The sequence below is a fragment of the Sinohyriopsis cumingii genome, unplaced genomic scaffold (assembly GCF_028554795.1).
Source record: "Sinohyriopsis cumingii isolate HCF-2022 unplaced genomic scaffold, ASM2855479v2 utg002017l, whole genome shotgun sequence".
Taxonomy (NCBI): Eukaryota; Metazoa; Mollusca; class Bivalvia; order Unionida; family Unionidae; genus Sinohyriopsis; species Sinohyriopsis cumingii.
Window position 1 is genome coordinate 2,121,411 of NW_028316105.1, and position 19,768 is coordinate 2,141,178.

The following is a 19,768-nucleotide window of genomic DNA, read 5'->3' on the forward strand; positions in this document are numbered from 1 at the left end:
GACTCTAGGGGAATGTGAAGGCTTTGTGTGCATATAACGATTCACCGAATAGTTCAGGGTTTTCGTTTTCTTAATATTATTTGAAATAACGTGAAATTTAAGTGTGATTCAGCTGTATATGAAGACTTTATGCAAAGTGTCGATTCATTTGTGAAACAAAACATGCATTTTCATTTTTCTGATATTGTGTTTCTGTTCTTCATTATATTAAAAACAGGCAGTAAGTATTATACCTTGATATTTTCTAATACCTTAAGCATCCAACCAAGGCACACAATACAAAAGAATCAACTTTGATTTGTCTTTTTCAATGACACTGTTTCATGTCCAAAATAATACCCGATAAACAACTGAGGAAGAACACTGCATAACCTATGAAAGAGTGAACGACTGAGCTGACTGTACTGTAGACGGTGTAAGCTATGTCATTGGCACTGAGTCAGATGACAGCACTAATAATGTATTTGATATGATTAGCGTTATGTGTAGTTTATTTTATTTTCTGTAACAAAATTAATCTCGGTATATTTCATGCAATACTATATCACTTTGCTTCATTCAAATTATGCACTGAAGTTTCATCAGTATCAGATAATTTGTATTTTATCTTTCTGTGCAAAGTTTTGTTAGAATGTAATTCGAAAATAAATTGTGATCACCAGACTATGATTGCTTTAATGCTTGTTTAATGATCCATTGAATAATTCAATTTCTTATTTCCTTTTGAACTATCTTATAATTTTTTAATTGAGTGCCTTTTAGTTGTATATGAAGACTTTGTGCAAATATATAGACTGAGTTCAGAACACAACATTCAATTTCATTACGAACATGATTAGAAGGACTAATAACCAGGAATGCATACCAAAATACACTTTTACATACATACATACATACATACATACATACATACATACATACATACATACATACATACATAACGATATCGAACATCTAAGTCTATGGAGACCGGTTGTAATGCATTCAGAAATTGAGTGAAATTTTTTAACTATACATTGCTTGATGGCTGTTAGCAAGGAATCAAATTAATGTATTATACCAGATAAACCTAACAAGATTGATATAATTTCTCAGTTACAAAACATGTTCTTGTTTAAATTGATAAGAATATCATCGTATAATTGATTTGTATTGTCCTCTGTTTGATTGTATCGCTTACAAAACAGGTGGTAAGTATCATATCTCAACATTTTCTATGATTTGCTCTAAACTGTGATCAAACAGATGGAACAAAAGAGTGACTCTATGATTTGTGTTATTATAATTACCTTGCATTTATGTGTTAAGTAATGAGCCAAAACGTTATAAACAAAATAATTAAATTATAATATGACAATGCAAGCTAAATCAATTGAAAGGGCTTCATGACAGGTCATATATAACTTTGATAGCAATATTGTTTTTTAAAAATATATTTTCTTGTCTGTAGCAGCAGTAATATGTTTATTTATGTGTAATTTTCTCACTATCATCCAGCGATTTAATTGAGGAGACTTTCACTGAATTTTATATTGCTTTGAAATTAAATCCAGCAAAACGTATCCGAATCAATAAGAACAATCTCTTCAACTTTGGATAACTTTTGTCTTGTTGTTCAAAATTTATTTTTATTTGATGCATTAGTTGAATTTACGAGACTGTTAATGCTTTCTACACATATAATGATTCAGTGATGAATTAAATTGTTTCTTTAATTTGCTAATTTTTATTCAGATAATTTCCAAACCTTTGTTGCCATTCAGGAGTATATACGGCCTTTATGGAAAAATATAGATTTATATGTGAAATATTATGTGGATTTTCACGGTAAAATTGTAGTGTTGAATAATGAAGAAAAATACTAAATTAGATATCTTCGTGGATACATGCATGCACGCATACGCACAAATAGGCATACATCGAAAACATGCATAAATACAAGCAGATATAAAATAATTATAGTTTATGGGGACTCGATTGTTACAATATGAACAACAAATATATTGACCGATATATAACTATTCATAGCTTATTGGTTATTTCGAAACATTTTAGTTTTTTTTATTTTAAAGTGTACAACTTGACAGGTAAAGATTATTGTATTATTCAATAAAGCAAATTATATCATAATGTTCGTATTTAAATTGATAGTAAGGCAACTTTATCATGTTATTAATCTCATATATTTGTATATTTCATTAAATCCTTCAAACATAGCATGTAAGTATTATTTAAATATATTCTGATTCCTGCTTTAGCAGTCATCAAAGTGAATAAGGAGTAGAAAATCTAATTGATTTATTATTTTGCATACCGCAATTATCTGTAAAATAAAACCGGGCAAAAATTTTAAGAAACAATTGCCGAAACTGTGAAAGAAGAAACATCTTAAACTAACTCATAGGTGAATGCTGGATGACAAATAAATTATAGACACGATCGATAGCAATAATTTGTTTAAATTATTTTCTCCTCCATAACAATGTTAATATGTTTTGTTTGTTTTTATAATCTGGCAATGAAATCTTGATATTTTTTTCTTATTTTCTCTATCAATTTGTAACTATATTAAGTAAATATGATACAACTCAAGTAGTAGAATGCGTTCATTCGTATTATTATAGAGAATGCACCTAAAACACAGATATTTTTTCATTACAATACAGATCTTTTTCTTTTTATTGATATTAATAACATATTATTGATTTGTATTTTCTTCTGTTTCATTATCCCCCCCCCCAAAAAAAAAAAACCCCACAGGCTGTAAGTATTATATCGCAATATTGTCTAGTGCTTGCCTTTTACATCCCTTTGCAATTAAAGCTAACAAGCATGATCTGAATGAATCACTTTGACCTCATGCACATTGGATAATACGAGATTTTACCTTTTTTATTCAAATTTTCTTTCAACTTTATTTTAAGATAAGGTGCATTAAACATATGTTATAAAGCTTTGTTTTAATTTTGTGATATTCGTTAGACGTAATTTCCAGAATAAAGTGCCATCTAGCAGTGTATTAAGTCTTTATGCAATTGTTAAACATGTGTATTTACATCAAGAACAAGATGAGATCGACTAAGGACCATGGATATTTATTAAAATGCATACCTTCATTGATGACTACATGCACTCATATGCAATCATATATCCGCACATGAATATATGCATATCATTATCGAAATATCATAGTCATTGCGATCAGATTTGTTGTAATACATTCAGCCGAATAATGTGAGTGACACGTCGCCAGATAAAGCTTATTGACTGTTAACCAATACATGTTTTTATTATAGTATAAACATGACAAGTACAGTTGACATAATTTCTCCATTACGACACCTTGTATCAACATTTTCCTTGTTTTACTGATAGTAATCAGTAATATCGTATTGTTAATTTCATCTTTCTTATTTTTCATTATATTCTTCCAAACACAGTCTGTAAGTACTATGTCTTGACATTTTCTGTTGCATGCTCTAAACAGTCACCATAGTTACAGAACAATACATTAGAAAATCTAATTGTTTTCTTTCAATAATCTTGTTTTGTGTGTAAAATTATCCCGAGAAAATCGAAGAAAATTGCAGAAACAGTGACAGAAAACACAAATCTAACCATAGTGTAGACGATATCATCTAGATCGTAGATAAACCGGAAGGCAAACAAAGCTAATAGCAATATTTTTATGTTTATTTTTCTGCAACAGTAATAATATGGTTTATTTTTCGTTACCCATGAATGTATTGTTAGTATTGTTCAGTGAATTTTGTACAAACTTGTGACTAATGCTAGGAATAATGATTTAAATGAATCAGTGGAATTTCATTAGGGTTGATAGCTTGGTTTTTCTACCTCGTTCGTTAACTTTATTTGAATTTATTTCCAAAAATAATTATATCCAGCAGAATGTTAAGGCTTCGTGCACATATAATGATTCATTGTTAAATTAAATTTTATTGTAATATTTTGAGTTCTGATTGAAATAATTTCCGAAACGTAATCCTATCCAGCAATACTTGCAGAATTTGTGCAACTGTATGAATTAGTTTATGAAATATAAGGTGTATGGTCACTATAAACAAGTTGAAAATGGAATTCATACCAAAAATATCCATCTTCATTGATACATGCATGCGGGCATAAAAGTAAGCATAAACATTCTTCCAGACTGGATGATATGAGGCTGTGGGAACATTTTTATGATATACAGACGTATATAGAGAAGGATATGTATCCAGATATAGCCTGTTGATTGTTAATAAGGATGTTAGTTGTAGTTATACGGGAGGCACCAAAGAAATACAGCTGATATAAGTTTGTCCTCCGCAACATATCATGTTTTTATTTATGCTCATATTAATCAGATCAGACATATCATGTTTTTGGCTTTTATTTTTTCCTCTTTTTCATTATGATCTTCAAACAATACAACAGGTCGTAAGTATTACGTCTGGACATCTTGTAGTACTGCCTTTAAACAGTGATCTAAAAGACTGAAGGAAATATTATAAAATCAGTTTTTTCAAACTTGCATATAGATTTTTTTGTGTGAAATCAACTCCAGAAAAGCATGTATGGAAAAATATTCAAATCTGTGGAAAAATTTTTTTTTAGATTTTACGATACTTTAGATCATGCATGCTATATCATAGAACACAGCCAGGTCACAAACAGATTATAGAGTAATGGAGTATTTTAGATATAGCCATACATAGCATGGTGGTTCTTAAAAGAAGGAATTTAAGTAAAGTTGTTATAATTTCTCCATTAAAATAAATTATATCATTTTGCTATTAATAGTGATATTTATTAGCATCATTATTTTCACTTCTTCTTTTTCATTATTTCCTTAAAAAAGCGAGTAAGTATATCTCAACCTTTTCTTATATTTTTGATGACGGGTCATCAGTGATATAGAACAAAACAGTTGAAATGTTCTTTGATAAAACGAAACAGTATTTCGAACTATACTGTAAATGATGTTAGCTAAAACAAAAACAAGAGTCAGATGACAAATAAATTATAATTTTCTTCAACGGCAATATTGTTAAATTTTGCTATATTTTATTTTCTGTAACAACAATGACATGTGAAAGAAACACAAATCTGACAATTCTTTAGACTTTGTAAGCCTCATTATAGAAAAGTCTGACAGCAAATTTTAGATGTGTCTGATATCAATATGTTTAATCTATTTTTTTCCTTTCCTGAACACTTTTACCATCCTTTTTCTTAAACTCGTATTAATCAAATCTGTTAAAGAACTGTATTTTTTTTTCCTCTTTCATTATGTTCTATAAAAAAAAACAGTTGACAAATATATATCTGGACATTTGGTAATAATTTAAATAATGATCTAAGAGACAGAAGAAAAAAATATATATTAGAAAATCCGATTTTTATGTATGTAGAAATGCACTTTTCCTTGCTTAGTTACACGCGGGAAATTATCGAACAACCTAGTGTATGAGAACAAGTCTTCTAGAATACACATAAACAAACAAATGAAGTAAATTACCATACAAAGCTTGGTGATTCTTCAAAGAATGAATTAACTTAGACTATTAGTGAGGATGCACAAACAAGTAAATTTGATATGATTTATCCATTAAAGTAAATTATATCATATTGCTATTAATTGTGATATTTATTAGCATCATTATTGTTACTTCTTCTTTTTCATAATTTCCTTAAAAAGCAGCAATTAAATATGAAATTTCAATTTGTATTATATTTTTATGACGGGTCATCAGGGATACCGAACAAAAGAGTTGAAATGTTCTTTGAAGAAAAAATACTGCAAATCATGTTCGCTAAAACATAAACAAGAGTCAGAAGACAAATAAATTATAATTGTCTTTAAAAGCAATATTGTTCTATTCCGCTATATTTTATTTTCTGTAACAATAATGACATTTTTTTATTTTTGCATGATCATTCATCAAAATGATGTTGGAATCTTACACTGACTTTGATATTAATTTGTTATTATAATCAGTATACATGACCTGACTCGAGCAGTGGAGTCCGCATGAATGAAAACGTCATATTATATGTGTACTTTTTTCGTTCACTTCATACAGACGACTATTGTGAAAGTCATATCGACATACATAGATTATTGATTGTTAATAAGGAATACAGTTATACTGTGATATATATATATATATATATATATATATATATATATATATATATATATATATATATATATATATATATATATATATATATATATATATATATATGTATATATATATATATATATATATATATATATATATATATATATATATATATATATATATATATATATATATATATATATATATATATATAATCTTAGTCTTTTGTTCTTATGTAGTTTTATTTTTTCATTATATCCTTCACTTAACAGGGGGTAAGTATTTTATAGCAACATTTTCTAAGGTTTCCTTTAAAGAGCCACTTAAGAGACAGAACCTACGAGTAAATGATCAAACTTTTTTCATCAAATAATGTTGGTCAGTCTCCGATAAAATAAAAATAAAAAACGAATGCCGAAAATTTGAACGAAAACACAAATCTGACTATACCTTAGATTTTGTAAGCCTTATCATATAAACGTCTGACTACAAATTTTAGATGTGTCTGATATCAATATGTTTAATCTGTTTGTTTTCAAAAGAAGATTATAACTATTATATCTCAACATTTTCTTTTGCATGATTTAAATAGTCATCTTACTTCTAGAACATGAAATTAAAAAGTATAATTGTTTTCTTCCAATGACCCTATTTTGTGTGTAAATAATCCTTTAGAATAAAAAAACGAGGAAAAATTTCAAAAATTTTGAAAGAAGAAACATGTCTAACCGTAGTGATGATGATATAATCTAGATCATAGATAAACAAATTATAGACTTCTTTGGTAGCAATATTTTTATATTTAGTTTATTTTTTTAGACAAAATATTAATATGGTCATTTTATTTATTGCTACACAGCTATGCAGTATTAGTACCAGTCAGTGAATTTTGTATACGTTTGTGACTGTATCCAGGAAACATGATTTAAATGAATCGGTGGAATTTCATTAGCATTATATACCTTGGTTTCGCTATCTAATTCTTGAAATTTATTGAATCTGTTTCCAAAATAAGTTATATCGAACAGAATCTTAAGGCCTTGTGTACATATAACGATTCAATTTATGTTTTTAATTAAATTCTATTTTAATTGTTCGAGTTTGAAAAAATTTCCAAAATTGTATCCTACTTGGCAGTACTTGTCGAATCTGTGCAATTATATGATTTCATTTATAATATGAACCGTAGATGTTCAACATATATATATATATATATATATATATATATATATATATATATATATATATATATATATATATATATATATATATATATATATATATATATATTGTGAAATAGATATAGCCAGCTAGCTGATTGGTAAGAAGGAATTTAGTTGCATTGTTAATCAGAACACAGCCAGGAAAACAAAATGTTGATATAATTTGTACTCTTCAAAACATACCATGTTGTTACTTATACTCATATTAATCAAATCAGTTATAGAAATGTAATTTTGTACGTTGTTCTTGTTTAATTATGTTCTTAAAAATGGTTGGTAAATATATATCTGGACATTTTGTCATACTGCCTTTAAATAATCATCTAAGAGACAGATTTTTTTTTAATAGAAAATCCGATTTTGATGTACATAGAAATGCACTTTTATTTGGTTACCTACACGCGGGAATGTATTGGAACATCCTAGTTTATAAGAATGAGTGTTTAAGAATACACACAAACAAACAATTGAAGTAAATTACATATAGCCATACATAGCTTGGTGATTCTTCAAAGAAGGAATTTACTTATAGTATTAGTGCGGACACACAACAAGTAAAGTTGATATAATTTATCCATTAAAGCAAAATATATCTTTTTGCTGTTACTAGTCATATTTATTTCGCTTTTGGTATTTGCATTCATCTGTTTTCATTATTTCATTCAAGAAACAGTGAAAAATGCAACTGTAGATCTAACTATACTGTAAACGATTTTAGCTAGAGCGTAAACAAGAGTCAGATGACACAAATTGTAAATATCTTTGATATCAATATTGTTATATTTGCTTTGCTTTATTTTCTGTAATAATTATCACATTTTCAGCTTATTTTATTCATGATCATCCAGCAATATTTTATATCGGTATCGTTCACTGACCGAAACCAATTTCTGACTATATTCAGTAAACATAATCCCAATGAGTCAGTGTAATCAACATGTATAAAACCCCACTAAAAAGCAATTTAAGATACAGAACGTAAGAGTAAAGACTCGTACATTTTTCATCAAATATTGTTGGTTTGTTCGTAAAATTATCCCTGATAAAAAATAAATATTACCGAAGTTGTCAAACAAGGAACAAGAAATCTGATTATACTTTATGTATGTCGTTGTCATTGATACAAATATTGTTATATTCAGGTTGTTTTTCGTTTCGTAAGAACATGAATGTATATAGTATATTTTTCGTCAAGCAACGTAATGCAAGTATTTATTTATACTGAATTGTATTATTTATATCCAGTAAAAATGTTCCATTTCAATATACCCTCATCATTATATGATTATTTGATTAGTTATCATTTTATTAAAATTATATTTGCATTTATTAGCAAGATGTATTGTTATCTAATGGAATGTTAAGAAATTGTGCACATATATTAATTCATTTTATAATTCAACTTTTGTTTGTAACAATATGTAGCGCTATCATTGGTATATGAACACTTTGTCACTCCTCATTATACTGATAATAATATTTATGTTGTGCTTCTCTTTCATAATATCCATCACAGATTAGCATGTAAGTATTATATCTCAACACTCTTTAGTATTTAAGCATAAAGCAAACAGAAAACAAAGAGTGGAAAAGCTATATATGTCCTTCAAATAACTTTGTTTTGTGTATGAAATAATCTATGAGAAAAACTGAAGAATTGGTTGCAGAAACTGAAAGAGGAAACAACCAGGTTGCAGACAACAAAAACTATTAATAATGATCAACTGCCTTTGATAGCAAATATTGTTAGGTTTAGTTTAGTTATTGTTTTCTTTTTTGTAAAGTATTATGTGTTTAGTTTATCTATCATTCCAATAAAACAATATAATCGATGTATATTTCACTGCAATTTATGTATCTTGTGAACGTCATCCAAGTCATCAGTGAAATCAGATTAGCTTCGGAGAAATTCACTTTTGATCTAGTCCAAATTTTGTTTGAATGTATTTCACAAAAAAGATGTAACCACCACAATGTGAGGACTTTGTTCAATTATAACGACTATTTGTATAATTCCATTTCTTTCTATCATTTAAGAAGTTTTTGGGAAATAAGTTGCAAAACTGTTTGCTATCGGGCAGTAATATGAAGATATTTTGAAACTGTATCGGTCCATTTTGTAAAATATAAGCTGCAATTTCATCATAAACTGGTTAAGAACGACTATAAAGAATGCATCCATACAAACAAAACAATTTAATGGTTAAATGCATATTCACATGCACATGAACACGCATACATTATTGGAACATCCTATTTCTATTGGAATACGCTTGTTATAATATATACAGACAAATGTAGTAAAAAATATTCAGGCAATACTTTGCTTATTGATCGCTAAGAAGGAACGTACTATTACTATTATAGATGACACACTAAACAATTGCGGTCTGTGATGTGATTTTGATTTTTAACGTAGCTTTAACAATTTTTCAGTCATATCGCTACGATGTCTGCAATGTGGCAGTTTATAGTGATGTCTAGCAATGGGGCATCATGCCGCAGACATGTAACATGATGTCCCACCCAGTCACATTATCCTGACACCATGCCGAGCAGTCCTAACACTAAGCTCTTAATGCTGAGCGCCAAGCGAGGCAACTGTTAGTACCATTTTTGTAAGTCTTTGGTATGACTCGGCCGGGGATCGAACCCACGACCTCCCGCATCCGAGCGGTGAACAATTACGTCATCATGATCCTCTTTATATTGATATTAATCTGTAGTCTCATTATTTTTTCTGTTTCTTATTTTTCACTATATTTCTGACAAATCAAAGATTAAGTACTGTATCACGACATGTTCTAATACTTGTTCTAAACAGAAATTAAAGGGGGAGAAAACAAACAAGTAGAAAATAACACAATAGATTAGCTCTGAAAAATTTAAAGAATGTTTCATATTATTTTAAAAGTGCACGTTATATATGAAAAATTTGACTTTCTATTTTAAGGATCGTGCCTTCTTTTTGCCTTTGATATAATGCTTTTGTTATGGATACCTAAATTTGCTTGGCAGTATATTACCAGGTTGGTTCTGATTCCTGTTAAATCCTTCACATTCTCTGCATTTTGTTGTTTGCTAGTTTTATGACCTGTCAAACTGACCAATGTGTCCAGGTCAATACCACATTAATCTGTATATATTGTCTGCATCATACTTGCTGTTTTCAGTGGTTTCTGGAGACTATCTAAAACCTTTGGAGTATACAAATTATTTGCATGGAAAACCCAGTATTTTCATCGAAATACATTTGTGGAAGCAAATCCTCATAGTTATTATTATCGACATAGACCTTTAGATTTCTTTAAAAACTTAGTTTCAACTTTTTTATTGTGATTAATATTATAAATTGTACGATCCGATGACTGGTTTAGGCTTCGTCGACGACTAGTCAATTCTTACTTGTACCAACAACCACATTAATTGGTGCTATGATCATTAGGGTAGATGTATACAAGTACATGTTGCGTGCAGATATTGTGCATTTATGTTGTTGTTGTGGAGCTTAACGCCATTTTTCAGCACGCGATAGGCTATACATGGCGGCCAGTATTAATGGTGGAGGAAGAACCCGGGAAAATGCCGGAAAGAACCACCGACCCACGAGAAGCTACTGGCAAGCTTTCTCACATACCCACATTGGCTGAATCCTAGACTCGAACCGCCGCAGACAGAGGCGAGATGGCAGTGATCCGTAACGAAGAGCGCTTTAGACCACTCGGCCACTCGGGGCCCCCTGTGCATTTATAGTACGTATCATTTGCAAAGCTGATAGAGGCAGGTACAATATATAATTAATAAAACAGGTTTGTGTGACAATTTCATGGGATACAATGTGCTTCATGACATGTATTAATCAATGTATGGGAACACACTGAAGACTGATTATAAAACTGCATGAGTAGTTTATAAGTTAGTCGTTTTGTCTTCAATGAAGGTAATGAATGAGATTAACCGATATGATGATAAGTCAAACAATCCTGAGGCACCCAGAGTTAAGACAGAAAATTTGATAGCCACTTTCTTGTGAACCACATCTCGCATATAGATAACGAAATTATGCTGAATGCTACCTTAAAAGTACTACTTTGTACTTTTAACCTGTATTCTCGTGTATATGCCTTTCTGCTGATGAACTAAGATGTCCAGCATTCAAAACACTCGACATGCATATCACTGATCACCTACTGTAATAAGAGATAAGAAAGTAAAACTTCCATCAAGATTCAAACGCAGATCCAATAAAATACAGCCAGGTACACAGTTGCATCATTTGTTTAGATTACGTATGATTTGGAAGAAAGAAGAGTACCTGGATTTTATCTGTCGGGTTTGTACCTTTTAAGCATGGAAAAAGAAAAGGGGTCGGGTAAGAGATGCAGAACAGCAATAACGCAAGGGCATGCATAGTTTCGTAATTTTTGTGTAATAACAGGGCAGGATAAATTATTTGGCATTTTGATACATGTCTGTCTTTGTATGTTTGAGACAATTTACATTTGACAATGATTTGAAACAGATACTATTCCGGTAGTGATATGTTAATACGTTAAGTACTAGCTTCTAAATTTAACCAATACTTCAAGAGGAGATATATAAATTTTGAACACGTGATAAGTGACGAAATCGATTATAGGAATGAAAATTATGTCATCTAGCCAAGTGGGTAAATCAAAACATGAAGAAACAATACAGAACATGAGCATCGGTTGTTGGATACTGTTATATCTACAAAATGATCATTTGTTGTTGAGGGCATGGGTCCTGTTTCCGGGGAATATCTTGTGATATAACCACAGAATGAGCATTGATTATGGATTAATGGGTACTGGTACATCAACAAAATGATCATATGCTGTCAGGTCTTTACATTCAAGTTAGCAGTAATCAGAAAATCCACATCGAGTAGTGCATAATACATTAGATAAAAGTATCCCTTGTGAAAACATTATCTCAATTTAAGAAAGGATCATGCATATAAGTGAAAAACAATTTTATAAAATTATATCACTTGTTGAGACTTTTTTTAAATGCATATAATAAAAAATGACTGAATGTATGAAGAACCACATAAACACATGTTAGGTTTAAATAAGGTGTCTTGTTCTACTATATTTGACATACAAACAAATAAGAATGTAGATATTTAGAACGTACAGTATGCTTAAATGCAGCACTTAATGAGTAATATTATGAAAATAATCACACAGGAATGAAATATCATACATATGAGAAACATTTAATAGGTATATTTTATTTAATAGTCCATATTTTCTTATCCAGTGCACATGCATTACTATGGTGAAAAAAGCACACGCTGAAGTTTCCTTTGTGAAAATCAATCAATCATTCAATCAACTGATATTTAGTTCTTCCTTTCTTTATTTTTCGTACTCTTGAATAAATATTTTCCATGCAAAAAATATGATAAAACGATTCGGATGACATAATCCATATATAAGTCGATTCAGATTATACGATAAAACTAAGATTTTATGGTAATAAGGTATCGGCATTACGGAATTACAATGATGTCCAAAAGACTAATTTACAAACTGGGCCAGTAAGTATTACAATGATGTCTAAAATGCTAAGGTACAGAATGGCCAGTAAGTATTTGGTTGAAAACCAAAATGCAGAGGTGTACATTGGACAAGGAAGCATTATGATTATATCCAGAAGGCTAGTGTACAAATTTGACCAGTGAGTAGTAGAATGATGTCCAAATGTCTAAAGTACATGATAGGTCAATATGAATAAGGAAAATGTTCAAATGACTAAGGAACAGGTTGGGCCAGTACATATTCAAATGCTGACCAAAAAGGCTGTGGTAGAAATTGGGACAGTAAGTATTAGAATGATGTATGACTTTAAGAAATATATCATTAGAAATTGTCTCATCAGTCAAATTATTGCAGGACGTCTTGAGATGAACCACAGCGTCAGTCAGTCTTCAAGTACATACACTTCACACTGTCAGTCTATTCATACTGAAGGACATGCATGTTTTACACTGTCAGTCTGTCCATTTTCAAGTATATACACAAGCTTCACTCTGTGAGGCTGACACTCTTAACGTTTCAATGTATATCTATATTGGGTATTTAACTTTTGTTCATGATTACATATTGTAAGGGTTATATGTTAGCATCATAATACAAAGCTGACTTTTTCCATGACATTATTGTAAGGTAATGATCATTTGTAAACAACATGTTTACTTGGATTTGTGTTCAGGGCATTGGTTTTTCCCTTGGAAAATCCTTGGTCTAGCTGACTTTTGTTACAAATTTCCATTAGAAATTACTTAAGCCAGGGCATTTTGTTATATCCTAAGTCAGGTGACAGTCTATATATCAAAGAAGATAGCACTAGTCATTCCCAGTTTTGGTTCAGCTTTAAAATCAGTGTTAATTGTATTCAGATATAATTTGAAAGGCATCATGTACTAAATAATTATCCATTTTCAATTACAAAGTGAACTGCAAAGTGCTCACTGATATTTGGATTAATTCACTGCTTTGGGAATGAATTCAAAGACATTTTTGAATATATCATAGTCATACATCGAGAATATTTCTACATTAGCTCATCCAAGACTAATGGAACATCAAAAAATTTAGTACTGGAATTCATTTCAACACTCTGTACTTTTGGAATTGTGATAACACTTTTAGGACTATTTGGGATTTGATACATGCTACTGAAGTTTGTTTTAAATTTTCACTTTGTGTTCTAGTAAAATAAAATATTTGTTGAACTTTACTAAACATCTTCGATTTTGCTTTGTTGTTACTTAGTTTAAGACCATAAAATCGTAACAATGTCCATGGTAGTAATCTATGTACATATACATGCTCTTAGTAACAAGTAAACTTTTGTGGGACATTGTACTGTATTTCCTTTTTGTATACTGTACCTTACTGTACATGTATTTAAATTATCGAAGTTTCGATATACAGTAAATCAGTTTCATATGCATTCAGATTTGTAAATTTTAACAAGGGAATTATCACAGAGGCTGCTAATCATTGCAACATGACATCTGGCCTCTGTTTGGCTAACATTATTATACAAATATTATTAGGATTAACAAGACTAGCAAAATGTTTAATTGCACTAACAATTTATGACGAAGTCTTTCAAATACTGAATCAAGTCATACCCTTTAGCTGCAAAAATGTACATGTCACTTCTTTGTATACACTGGATTTGATAATTATTTTTTTTTATAATGTAAAAGACAGACATTGGTATGAACAGGTCTTTGGAATAAAAGAAAAGCAGAATTTTCACAGAAAACATAATCTGACTTGGTGATCATTTGACTATATACTTGAAAAGTCAAAGTATATAGTCTTATATTAAGAGATTGCCAATTCCTGGTTGTGGATTTTATACTTATTTTTATGTAGTGTAACTGTACTTTAATACAGCCAGAAAATGTAATTGCGTCAACCAGGGAATGTGTGGACACTTACTTGTATGTAGTCTGACTGTACTTAAATACATACTAATTAAGGAAAAAAGATACTACAACTTATTGCTATACTGCTTACAAGGCCCATAACTTTAGTGCAAGGCCCAGAACTCCTCTACCAATGTGCTTTCAACCCCATCTGTCTTCATGGAAGTGAAATTCTTCTTAAGAGGGATGAATGGTACAACACTTGACTGTTTAGTGCCGGTAAGCTCTCAGTTCCAGTCTAAGACCCAATTTGTTTTCTTCGTATCTAATATATGACAGATAACAAGTTAGTGTTATCTTCATTAACTGGAAATGAAAAATAATGCAAGACAATTCAAAGAAAAACAAAGGGTAGAGTGATAAAAAATAATAATAACATTACAAGTAGGCAAATACATATACTATATGATATAGTACCATAACACGATATGCATACATACACATATAGTAACATAACATGACATGTATCCATATATATGATATTTTCACAGAATGTATGTAAATACACAATCTGGAGTCTGACAGTCATAATCTCACATCTAAATTGTAATTTCTGACTGATCCGCGATCCATCACTCCTGTACAATGTTGTAAAATCATGTACGATCTAGTGACGTAATTACATAGCTTACGCAATTTTTTTTAAAAAGTTAAAATAATTCGTAACAAAATTGCTTAAATCAAACTTTGCTTTGCGCATTATTATTATTATTATTATTATTATTATTATTATTAAAACAATTACAAATAGTACTATCAGGCTGTATAGCAATGTATACACCCAAAATATGTAAATAAGCGTGTATTCGGTGTGTTTCGGTGTATTTCGGTTTTTTACCGTATTTAGTGGTTTCTAGCCGCCGGCTCCATCGCGCTGAAACAAAAATCAGCCTGAATTAATCTAAAGTACACTATCTTTAGCAGCTGTTAATATAAGGAAAAATAATTTTGCCAGACTAGAAAATACCAGCATCTGACAGTGTAATGGATGAGGTATCAAATATATAAAATGTAAAAAAATGTTATCGACTCTGTTCTTTACAAATTTAACTGTGAATTTCAGGAAGTGAAAGTGACCAAGTGGAGCTAGCAGTTTTTAGAAAGATGCACATCTGGAGTAAGGCAAAGCCGTATACTCTACAACCCACATTACATTCATCAATCATACATCAAAATAAAGAGAATTAAAGGTTCTTTGAAAAATACTATGCAAAATACGAAACTGTAGAGGGCCACAATAGGAGACAGGACTACCTTATTGCGAATTACCCGGATGTTCGGGACAGATAACTCGGTATATGCAAAAGGAATGATGCAAATTTTCTTGAACTTTTATTTCTGTTCTTTTTTTATGGTTTTAAAGCATAAAATCATTAGATTATAATAATAACTGACAGTCATGGAATCTATTGTATAGGTGGATAATATTGGCAGCTTGCGCACGTTTTCAACAAGTTTTCTTACTTTCATCAAGTGATGTTATTGACATTAAAATAATATAAATGAAAATACTGAAACAATAAAAATAAGAGTAAAGCATACTGTCTTAGTTTTTAGTACATGTTAAAGAAAATAAATTGGATTCACAATAATTTTGACATCTTGTCATTATACACTTGATAACACATTTATATAGTTAATTGGAATAAGAAGTAGTTGCAATGCCGGATTAAACTCTGTGGAGACCATTAAGCCCTTAGGCAGTCAAAATCTTGGTGTCCCCCTCGCAAATAATCTCCTGAAGTGTGATAAAGGAGAAACCTGCCAGTTATTAAATATTCATATATTCAGATATGCAAATGTCCCGCTAAAAACGATGGTTTTGATTGGTTGAACTATACATTCTCTTGGAAACAATCCCATAAACCGACAATTCTACTTCCTGCTTCCACTTGAATAAAAATTCGTGCGGACACCTTTCAGATTTGAGCAATAACGATCATTAATTGCTGCAAATTAGTTACCATTTTTTCATTTATATATATTCAAAAATTATCAGACATATAGGTAATTATAACTGCTGACGCTTTGATTTATTTGAGAGTTTATCTTAGTGTGCCAATTTAACAAACTAATTTGTATAGACCATAGTCACGTTACCAATTGCCAGACCAATTTGAATTTTTGTTTCAGTCTTTTATCAATTTGACTTTATTTTCTCTTTTTCTGAATATTGCTAAATTTATTTTATATTGTACTTACATTGCTAAGTTTTTAGTTCATTTATATGTCTTAGCGTTTAAGTTTATAACTTCGTAGGTAAGAAGTTGAGCTTGCTTATTCGCATACTACTTTAGTCTGACTATTCAACCCCCTACCGATTTCAATAACGAAAACGTTTAATGTGATAAAAAGTGCACAGAACTAAGTCAACTGAATCATTGATTTATAATTTCTAACCTGACTGTGACCAGAATGGCACTAATGCTGGCATTCCCTGCACCCTTTCGGGCTTAACGGACTTTCCATACTAACGCGGAGCCATATTTTTCTTCACTATAGGCAAGTTTATTTCCATCAGACAACATAATGACGTAGTTCATCCTGTTCAGCAAAAATTACGTTGATTGTTTGGAATTATATCCCTTTGCGCACATTGAGATAGAAATTAAACCGCTTGTTAAATCCACGTGAAATGTAAATTTGTTTCCATTATTTTTCTTTGGTTCATTCGACATTGTAAATATCGGAAAGCATACAACTTATGTATGTACCTATGTAGTCGTGACACACCCATTTGATGAAAATGGACTTGTCCACGAACTGGAAATGGATGCGAGCATGTCCATCTATTACGTTGAAAACTTCCTTTAAGCATGAAACGCACAGATGGTCACGGTGTTAGTGTCACTCTACTGACACTCAGGTTAGGAAATATAAATCAATGAATGAATTGACTAAGTTCCTTGCACTTTTTATCACATTAAAAGTTTCCATTTTTTAAATCGGTAGAGGGGTACAAACAAACGGGTTAGTATTGTCAGACTATAGTTAAGGTATTATTAGAACTGCTAGCGTAAAGAATATACTAGAAAGTATATTCATTTGATAAGTGTTGACACGTTTGTACCGCAAGATAGTAGTTTGTTTTCTGAAGTGTTTATGATTATCTTCCATTTTTATTACACTTGATATAGGGTGAAAAGGTCATATAATTTCATGTTTATGTCATTTCATATTCATTATATATTTTACATAGCTGCTGCATATTTGCCAGAATGTCCAGGATCATTTTCATTGTAGGTGATTCAAATATGAAGCAGCTCGGTGGTCTTCTAAATCTTCCCAACTTATTCCTGTTGTGCATTGCTGGTGCAAAATTGGTTGGAGATATCATCAATCTTAAATCCAATGTGTTAGATGTTGTCCTCCGAGCCTACAACCCTGACCTGCTGATTCTTCACATAGGTTCCAGTGATGTTGGAAAAGATGTGAACATATTTACAAGGTATTTTTGCTTGTCAATTTTACTTTTTTTTAAAAAAAAGAATGTTATTATTTGTGCCCGATAGTTGCAGCAGAACTATTAAACATTTGTATTGTATATTTAATTTATTATATTGATCTTACAGAGTAGAACTGGCTAGTGATGAATTCTAAATATTATCTCTAAATAGAATAAGACCAGCATAATTTTCAAGAATATTTTTGCATGTTAAGCATCGATATTGACTAGTCATCCTACAGTCTAAGACATTGACCCCAGTATTTATGTTTTGGTGTCACCTATCGGCATAATGAAAAGTTAGATTTCAGAAATATCTCACACTTTTTGCAGCCCATCTCGACGCTTTCCTACAAATTAAAATCATAATGTAACTACGAGCTGATTTAATATTTCAATATATTTGATGATTTCACTACGTGGTGATGACAAATCAAAAATCTGTTCTTGGAAATTGTGCCGTAGTAGCTGTATATGTATTGTATGCTCTCGATTAATTTCTTTTAAATATTCAATAATTTGATTTAGTTTAATAAATATAACTTTTCTCAATTCTTTTTCGGGAGATAGCTCAATAAACGCCCATTGAATATCGTCTTTATTTCTAAAGATAAATTCATTGCCTAACTTTTCATTTATTATTTCAAGTAATAGTTGTTTGCATGATGGATTAGCATCGTGGTATGATCGTTTGTCTGTGAAATAATCAGACCTTTTCGGTTCTGGTGGTATCGGTGGTGTCGGTGGTTGAATTTCAGGCCATCCTAACACTGTTCTGATCGAACTGTGATATATATCCACGGCGTAATTGGGAGAATTTATCTCGATGACCGAAGACAGCGTTGGTTCATGAGCTGTTATTGCTATCTTGGATTCTTTTCCTGTGATATTTTTTATTCGACTTTGTAATTCCTCATTGATTTCTTCGATTTGATAACTACCGGTTGGTATTCCAACAACGTTCCAGTCGGGTGTACCATCTTGTTTATTTTTATTTGAAAACACAAACGAATTATTTGCTGGTAATCCACCAAAATGATTTTGATCTGATATTTGGCCAACTATGATATACTCGTAATTGTGCTAGTGCGATCTCAGGATTCAGGATTAATCTAGCTCACAGCTATCATCGTAGTCTTTGGAGCAGTTGTATTTGTCACGAACTGTTGAAGTAGCTCTCCTGACGTTGTCAGTGATGTCATTATTTAATATATTTGTACCGTTAATACCAGTGTAGTTGTATATTTTAATCATCTCTGAAAAGTCGAAATCAGATATAATTCCATCACTGAGACTTGCTGATAACAACGAAGATAACTTCGAGTATGTTGTTTTCGCCGTATGTAATTTTATCGGATAACTTTTCATTCGTGCAAGTACATAATTTTTGCAATAATATTGAAAACACCAGCAATTGTTGTTATAATTGAAATACAGATTGTCACAGCTACTGATGCAATCATTGTCATTGCAGATAATAACACACCGGTTTCAGGAACAA

General features: G+C 30.7%; 1 protein-coding gene across 1 annotated transcript in view; it reads left to right on the forward strand.

Annotated features, from left to right (window-relative positions):
* The window catches only part of LOC149771248 (uncharacterized), a 173,390-nt gene extending 154,968 nt beyond the window's left edge, over positions 1-18,422 (forward strand). Inside the window, exons 9-10 of the mRNA XM_089948690.1 lie at positions 18,066-18,270; positions 18,395-18,422. Coding sequence (XP_089804816.1) covers positions 18,066-18,270; positions 18,395-18,422 — 233 coding nt within the window. The remainder of the gene's footprint in view (positions 1-18,065; positions 18,271-18,394) is intronic.
* Positions 18,423-19,768: the final 1,346 nt, after the last annotated feature.